At 36.5% G+C, this 9,118-nt stretch overlaps 1 protein-coding gene across 2 annotated transcripts in view; it reads right to left on the bottom strand.

Moving 5' to 3' along the window:
* Positions 1-9,118, bottom strand: part of PLXDC2 (plexin domain containing 2) — a 254,952-nt gene that overhangs the window by 8,963 nt on the left and 236,871 nt on the right. For both annotated transcript variants that reach the window (XM_050325692.1, XM_050325702.1), the window contains exon 13: positions 1,409-1,569. In XM_050325692.1, coding sequence (XP_050181649.1) covers positions 1,409-1,569 — 161 coding nt within the window. The remainder of the gene's footprint in view (positions 1-1,408; positions 1,570-9,118) is intronic.

Raw genomic sequence — 9,118 nt, 5'->3', positions numbered from 1 at the left:
CCTTTTCAATCCCACCATGACAGATAAGGAACTTGCTTTAACTAGAATGAAAAAACAGAAATTCAATCATCTGTGTGCGAAGAAAAGAAAGGGAAAAAACCTCATCATTTATGTGTGGACTTCAGTGGAATTTGTTTGTATATATCAATACAGAACTGGCTTGAAATGTTGTATAAACATGAAAGAAAACTATTTTTTATTGCATGGATTCTGTTTCCCAATGGTTAACACAGTTACATCACTTGAGGCTGGAATACTGATAAGTAATTCATTTTGATTTTTGTCACTACTATTGCATCAAAGAAGTAAATTTATTATAATATGATATAAAGATGAATCATTCTGTTCATGTTCATGTCTCACTTCAATTCTCATTGCTGTCACCAAGAATGAACGTCTACTTCCTATCTTCCTGGTCCAGGCTTTTACCTAAGCAATCCCCAGATATGTCCCTAGTGACACTTCCAGTGGTTTTGCATTTTCACAGTTGTCTAGCACTAAGTGTCCAGGCTCTTAATAGTAAGGGTATACTACAAGTGGGGTTATGAACAGTCAGGTGTTCACACTGAGTAACTCTATACTTATCACAAGGTAGAGGAACATTGCTGAGTTGGAAAAAAAATCCACAAGAAGGTGTAAGTATTCACAGGTTTTTGAAGCCTCAAACACCTATGGAGAATGTTCCTTTCTCATATTTTCAAGAACAGTGGAAGTGAACTCACTAAATGTCAGCATCTGCAATGTAGATGCCTGCATCTAAAGTAGCTATCTGTATTTGAGGGAGAAAAATGGTAAGTTATCTAATCCTAAAGGAGATGTCTTAAATAGGTCAGATGAATTATGGTCTAAGAGAGTCTATTGCTCTCTACACTAATAAAAAGAGCAAAAGAAGATGATAGATGTAAAAAAATTAGATGAAAAAATCTTTCCCACACTTGGAGACAAACTGTTAAAAGATTTCTTGAAATGATGTAAGGAACAGCTAACACAAGTTTCCAGCTAAAAACTAAGTGGTCAGCTCTTCTGCAGAATTAGGAATGCACACTTTTCTTTCCTCCCTCCCCAGGAAAATAATAGAAAAAATATATATCCTGAAGCAAAACGCCAGTGCACTTGAAAGGTAATGGAAAAATGCTATCATGAGGAAAATGAAGGATAGGAAAGAGTGGTGGAATAATATCTGAGATCCTGTCTAAAAGCAAAAAAGTTATAGTGATGGTAGTTAAAGAAGGAGCTGACTCACAGACATGTTAAGAGCAAAACACCTGCTAGGGGAGGTCCTTTTCTTCAAAGATTATACTATGAACATGAGAATATTTTCTGATTTAGTTAAGAAAGATCAATTCTGGAGGCATCAAATATCCAAGCCAAGAGACAGGACTGACACAACATGTTACTTTTGTCTTACCTCTATGAAGAAGAGGCTAGCTGCTGATGTCGGATGATGATACATATAGACGGTCACGAGGATGGCTGCAGCCACAATAAGGACCAGGACTAGAATGCCAACAATTAAGCCAGTGTGAAGTGTTCCACCTTTCTTCTCTGCCGCACTGTCATCCGTTGAAGCTGCACAAAAAGAACACTTATTAGCACAGTAATGTATGTCTTATCCCTTTCCTTCCACAGATGGCAAATAAGCATTAGCTTTTGTGTTGTATGTACCTTGTTTTCCACAACCCAGGTTGGGAAAAGATATTAGATGTTTCCTTCCTACAACTGGATATCGTCGTGATCTTAATGAAGAGACATTTTCATATGTTTTACTAATTCTGACAATAAAATTAACATCCTTCTTTTGAATATAAACTGGACATTCTGAAGTTCCTAATTACCTTCATAATGAATTTTGCCTTGATTTTCTCTTAAAATTATTGCAATTTACTCACAGAAAAAAAGTACTAATTGAATACATTTTGAACATTGCATTTTTTAAAAAATATTCACATTGATATATGCTACAAACCCTTTTGAGGTCTAACTATTAAACATATTGTGAAAGCCTTATTCATTAGCTTGTAGGGGAGTTTGGAACCACCTTGTACAACTGAATCAGACAGCAGAAAGTGCAACAGATGGATGCTAAATGATCCTGCAATATTCTAACCTTGGTCTGAATGGAACACTCATCATATTGAAGTATTACAGAAGACCATCCATTTACTAAACTTTTTACCACCAGGACAAAAGAGGTCTCTGTCACACAAGCAACTTGTCAGCAGTGCTTCCAAATAAGTGACTGAAAGTCTTTTAACAATACTGTAACCTTTGTGGAAAAAGTCTCTCTATATATCAATTAACACCTGTAGAACTGCTTGTTCTTCAGCATAGTCTCGAATAAAAGAAGAATTACTGTACTGCCCACTCCTGCAGACAAAAGGCTGATTCAGAAGTCCTAGGTTTAAGAAACATCAGAAGATCACTGGCAATTTGACTTCACAAACTTACATCATTCTCCTAATATTCCCACTGCTTTCTGCTGTTCTGGAAATCCTTCTAATCACCTCCATGCCTTAATCCATACAGCATCTATCTCTGGTCTTGCTCATGAGAAATTTTCTTTCAATTCCACTTTTAAATTTCCTCTCACCATGCTTGTTTGCCAAGCTGACTATAATGAAAACTCTTGATTTCTGCAGTCATTCTTTTTGCTGTGCCAGCCCCTTGAACTATCTGTTTGGTTGTCTTAGAGTTCTATGTTCTTTGAGGCCAGAGATTCCCTTTAATTTGTTCTTTGAAGACAGATATTGAGTCAGGGGTACCACTTCAAGTTACGTGTTCTTGTTATTAATAGTAACAACAACAATAACAACAACAGTAGCAACAACTGACCATGTTTTTTACCATTCATCAGATTGGAGTGGAGCACTCCATGCTAATGTTAATAAAGAGAATATAATAGAAATCATCATCATCATGGGTAGGCTTCACTCTTGCTACAAGGGCGCTGATGGCTAAAAAGGCCAATGTGAGATAGACAAGTCCTGTTGATAATAGAAATAAAATGGAAAATAATAGAAGAAAGCTATATTGATCCAGTAGTGCTAAATGCCTTGCATAAGAGGCAATAAAAGACAACAGGAACAGTTAATCTCAGTGTAACAGCTCATGCATCCACATATGGCATCACTTTTCTCACTAGACCATGGAAGGCCGTATGTCTCATCATCCATGGATTGCATGGCACCATTGCAACAATAGGGAGAAAAGGAAAATGAAGATGCATTATTTTAGCCAAGACATATTACTAACTATTACTCCATGTAATAGTTATGATTCTACAGGGGCAGTGAAGGGATTCATGTACATTTGCTTTTGTCCCTATTTCCTCAATCTTTATTTGGGACAGGAAAAACCTCAGTGTTGCTCTGTTCTTTTCCATAAAGTCAGCGACAGCTTGTGAAGTAAGGACCTGAGTAACAGAGTCAAAAGATAAAGATCCCAGTAACTTGAGAGATTAAAGTATGATTTGGGAAGCATTAATGAATCTATTAAAAAGTTGCAAGCATGATCCCCACTCAGGTATGGCCTAATCCTGATTCTATCTTTTTTTTTACTGCAAACTTCATGAGTACCTGTCCACACTGGAACTTCAGTTTTAATTGTGCTGACTTTGGACATCAAGTTTGAGCTTAGGCATAAACAGGATCCAAGAACCAGGCTTATCCCTGCCTAAATCCTACAAAGGGATTTACTTAGCTTTCTTAAAGCTTAGTCCACACAAATGTATAGGAGCTTTTGAAAAAGAAGTCAGCCCTATTTGATTTTTTTTTTTTTTTTTTTTTACACAGTACATACAGTAAAAATTGCCAGGCCATTCTTTACACTGAAGCAAAAGAATTGAGGTATTGCCTAGGATCTGGAAGATCTATTTTCAAATTTTCAAAATTCTCACCCAAAGGGTCCTTAAAACACTTGCTAATATTTGTAGCACTATATAGCAAAGGATGCAAGATTCATGAAGGAGACAGGAAAGAAAGGCGACCTGAAATAAGGTTCCTCTTACTTTCAGACAGTAGAGCCTTTTACTTGACATAGCCATTAATATTCACTTCGTCTGAGAACAGATGAATGTATAGAAGTCTTAGTTTCTATTCATGCACTGTAACAATATTTAGTACTTGTACATATATTTCAAATGGCCATACAAATGGAAATTAAACAACTAAAAGACCATCAGGAAAGGGCTGCTTGACTGTACATCCTCTGGGCTGGGCTATTAATTCCCAGTGATGAGCAGTTAGTTGTGTGAGTCACCCTACTGAGAAGTAACTGCTCCCCAAAAGGAGCAAAGGATTCATATCTTGTTTGTCTCATAATTATCTTTTTGACAGCTTCATACTCTTCACTTCAATGTCATATCAGTGCATCACAAACTGCATTGTCACTTGTACCCATTTTCAGGCCGATTTGCTCTAAATGAGCAATCTGTATTGTTACTGTTTTACGATTGAAGGCAGAACATCATGTACTGCATATTAAAAAATGCTGGACTTCAGCAAATGTCCTAACACTTCTGTAAAGGCCATCAATTTAATCCCTTGTGATCTGATATTTTCTCAGCTTTTAGCACCCAGCTTTTCAAACTAGAACACCGTTTGTTCCAATAACACAGGTGACAACTGCCTGCCAAGATTTCTAATAGTCTAGGGTGGAACACTGTGTGGACATCATTGCAGTGATCAGAATGCCAAATGCAAAAAAATAATGAAATACAAGGAATGTTTTCCTTAAATTACAACAAGTGTAAGTAACTTGTAATTTCCATAATCAAATTCAGTCCACTGACCCCCCAGGCTCAAATACTCATGAGAAATTGATTTCACTCTCTTTGCACAGAGACAATAAACAGTGTTGTCAACTTTGAAAATACTCCTTGCTGCAAAATCAACTGTCAGTTCTTTTAAAAAGCCACCAAGGAAAATAGATGAAAAATCAAGGGCTCAGAAACCTTTTCAGGTGTAGAAATCTTACTAAGATTATCACAGCACATCTGCTGTTCCAGATAAGGCTAAACCCATGGGAGGCTTATGACCAATTCTTTCCCAAAAGGAGTATTCTCAATGGAGCTTCCCCAAACTTTCCTTGTCTTGTGCTCAGAAAGCAATTGTTACATACAATATACTCTGCATTTATAACTTCTCCCCAAACTCCTAGATGCCCAAAACTTTTAAGTAGAAAGAGCATATTAACATCTCCAAGGTCAGTCTGTTTCTCATTAGGTGCTGAATGACAGGATAGAAACAGCAAGTAGCTTTTTTCCCTAATGTAAAGGCACGGAATCCAAAAATGAAATAACTGCTCTCTTGCTGGAATTCTGTTTAAAAAACAAAAATGAAAACACAACAAAAATATTCTCTTTGTTTGCAAAATAAACACTTAAAGACTATATAATATTTGATTTAAAATTACTGTATTATGTTTCTAGTTATTGCTGGCTTTGCTTCTTTTGGAGTAGGGAAACAAAAAACCTTAAGGAATTATGAAAGAAAATCTTGTCATGGCCCATGGGGACTGTGATACTGACTTTAACAGAACAAAGTGTGTACAAACTGGGACTGCTTTAGAGTGCTTGTAAACACATTGTGGATACTTTCTCAACATTATTTTTCTCACGGTTGCATGTTAACCATTGAGGTCTGCAAAATAATGAAATACATTGTTTTACCTTATCTAAATCTAAGGTTTACAAACAGTTTCTATTGTGATAGTTTTATATATATCAGAAAACAAAATCCTGATACATACATTTACACCTCTTGTGACATGAGATGGTAAAGAGTTTAACTTCTAGAGATTAATATCTCTGTCTGTGAGAGCAGAGACACAAAAATGTTTCACAGGAAAACTGAGAAAAAATAGACAAATTTCTGGTACTTCCTGGCTTGAAAATTTCCTTTATGTAAAATGAACAAAAGGTAAATTGGTGAAAAAAAAGTGGAGATTTATTTGCATGAATTTGGAAAATAAAATTTTGCTTTTCCTGCAAACCCCAGGAATTCCTTTTTACTCTTGCATTTTGATCAGATGGCAAAAAAACATCTGGAAAAACATAATTGGAATTGAACCTCCAATTCAAAGTCACTTATATACATGTGCATCTTTAAGGGATAAAATCCAATACCTTATATGACCCTCCTGACTGATATAGTCAGGATATAGATGATTTAAATAGCAGAAAACAGCCTAAAGATGATAACTCAGTACTGAGCTTTGTTCTTTTCCCCCCTCTTTTTATGAGAAGAATGAATTTTCATGGCAAAGCCCTGAATTTGTCACAAAGACAGAGGAAGGACCTCTTCAATTTCTTCTCATATAGGAATGTTTTATGATGAAATGAGTATTTGCTGTTAGGTCATGTGGAAGCAATTAGATGAATTTTTAATGTCCATCAAAACCCATGAATTTTTTAGCTGTTTATTCAGATGAATGTGAAATTGGCTGTGAGAACACCTATGCAGCACTACTGGTATAGAAATTCTGGTTTAGTAAGTTGTCAGTGTTTCTAACATGGTCTTAGTTTTATGGCAAAATGGGTCTGGACACAAGTGCATGAAAACAGCTTCTACACATGAAGCAGACTGAAAAACATAGAGGTATAACCACATTCAGGTATAACGATGTCCATAGTATAGACTTACTTATTCTTTTGTTAGTTATCAGTATGCTCTAAACAGATGACTAATCAATACAGAAATAGAATGTATGTCGGTATTTTCAGAGTGTCAATACAAACATGTAATTTTTCAATAGTTAACAGCAGAACTCCCCTTGCAATGTACATCTTAGGTAAGGACTGTTTTGGAGTTGATCATGATTTTGAAACTTCAGCATGCCCAACTTAATAAAAATACATTAAGTGATTTTATCGATTAAAGTAGTTTGTGCCATACTATTAATTCTAATGCAAAATGAGTATCTTATTCTTACATAAACCCCGCTATCCTTCAAATACTAGCTTAGGAAATTCAGATATGCTTATATTACTATTACTATTACTGTGAAATTATTATAGAATCACAGAAACTTGATAATCCCTAAAGAATGCAGCATTTAGGTAACTTAAAGCTCTCTGTGACAACACAATCCACCTGATGTCATCAGAGACTGCAAGTTCCGTAACTCATTCTGTAAAAAAATATCTCAGTCTAAAGTCCTGACTTGTGGATGGGATTGAGATATACTAAAAGCTGATTTCTTAGCTGCCCATTTCTACTTCTTGGTTGGGTGCTGGGTATTACATTTGCCAGTTATACATTTATTGATATATAAAAAAAGGCATGTACTGCTTAGGAAAGGTGCTATTTGAGATATCAAAAATCTATGATAATATATACTTGTCTTTTTTTAAGTCATCTAAGCAATTTTCATCCCTTTCCAAGATTTACTCCATGGTAATAAAACTGTCTGCCTGTGATAGTGTTGGAACATTCTTACTTTGGGCAAATCAGCTGAATCTGTCAGGTCAAGCCCATCTTTCCTTGCTACTATCTCTTACCTGTCTGATACTCTGTGTTACCTGTGTTAACCTCATTCAACCATCCTTACTAACACAATGGTTCATCTTCCATCACCATCTTTGGATCATTATTAATCTGGTTCCAGTCATCCTGGAACTTCAGGGTGTTTGATAGCTGTTTCTATGTGAGAAATTTCTACAGGTTTTTTGATACCTCCTCTCCATGTGTTATTTTCTACTTTTTGGTCAGCCTAAGAGAAGAAACCTTCTCTTGCTGCCTGATCTGGGCCTGCAACTACAGATCCAAGTTCACTCCAGCAGCCCTCCATCCTATTGCCTGTGAATTTCTACCCTGAAAGCTGTATCACTACTGTTTTCATCACTGTGGGTTTGAGTTAATAGGCTCCTGCAAAGAGAGAGGACATAGTGTTTAGGGCCCTGAACACACAGGGTTACAACCTACAGTGAGCTCAATAGAGCCATTAGATTTTTCCCCTTTTCTGGGCCTCCATTGACATCTGGAATGTGAATCTACCAGGAGGCTCCTTGTTTTATGGGGCAGGTATATGGTTCTCCAAACCTAAGCTTTTTCCTGTACATAATGCAGATTCCTGAAAAGATGATTAATGACCTACATATAGTAACTGTGGGAGGGAATAAGGAAAGGAGTACAGGGAAGGAATAAGGGAAGTACAGTTGGAAGGAGACTCAGAGGAATATCCACAAAAATTTTCTCTCTACCTCTTTTAAGAATAGCATGCTCTGGAGTTCTCAACTTCTTCACAGTAATGGTGTGTGATTGTCCTGATTGTGGATTCATTCCCTTAGCATTTGTTAACATTTTGAGGTTAAAGCACTGCTACATTTACGTGGTTTCATGATGATTTATTCAGTTATGGCTTAGATAATGCTTTAAAAATTGATTTGAAATTGCACATAAAAAATGAAAGGTGGTCTTTGAGTGAGAATATTATGAACCATAACCCACAGATTCTGAATTCAGTATCTGGCTATGCTATCAATCTTCTGCAGGACCCAGGGCAACTCAGTAAGTCTCTAAGATTGATCAACTGCTTCGTGTAGTAAATTGATGAAAGTGCATTAACATCAAATCCCTCTGTTTATAGGTTGGCAGCACTCTAAATGTGTTAGGTAATTGTGTTTCATTCTTCTACTCTGAAATATGATGTAATGATACAACTGTTGTCATCTGTATGAATTTTATTTTGAATTGCTTGGGGCCATGTAAGTCATTACAATACTTAGTAGCATAAAGAAGGGGTCATTATGAAGCTCAATATTGTACCATGGAGGATTGAGTTGTTTGGCCTGGAAAGACAGCTGACTCAAATCCAGATGAGCAAAAAGTTACCAGATTCTAAGAATTTCAATTCAGTCAGCCCACTGACTACACCTGACTGTACTGAAAGTGAACACAAGACAATAAGGTCAAGCAGGCTGTTCCTCTCTAAAGCTGAGTCTAATGTTTGCAGAGTTACACACCCCCATGCCCACCACAACTTTTGGAGACAGAACAACTTCAGGTACTTCAATGAAAAATGTACAACTCTATTTGCTTTCTTTCACTGGACCTTCACAGTTACCTGTGCACACTGATGTCAAAGATGAGTAAGCAGTGTAGAGGAGATTGCAAGAGGT

The sequence above is a fragment of the Myiozetetes cayanensis genome, unplaced genomic scaffold, assembly GCF_022539395.1.
Source record: "Myiozetetes cayanensis isolate MyiCay16 unplaced genomic scaffold, myiCay2020 scf1, whole genome shotgun sequence".
Taxonomy (NCBI): Eukaryota; Metazoa; Chordata; class Aves; order Passeriformes; family Tyrannidae; genus Myiozetetes; species Myiozetetes cayanensis.
This window is presented reverse-complemented; position numbering and strand designations above follow the sequence as displayed.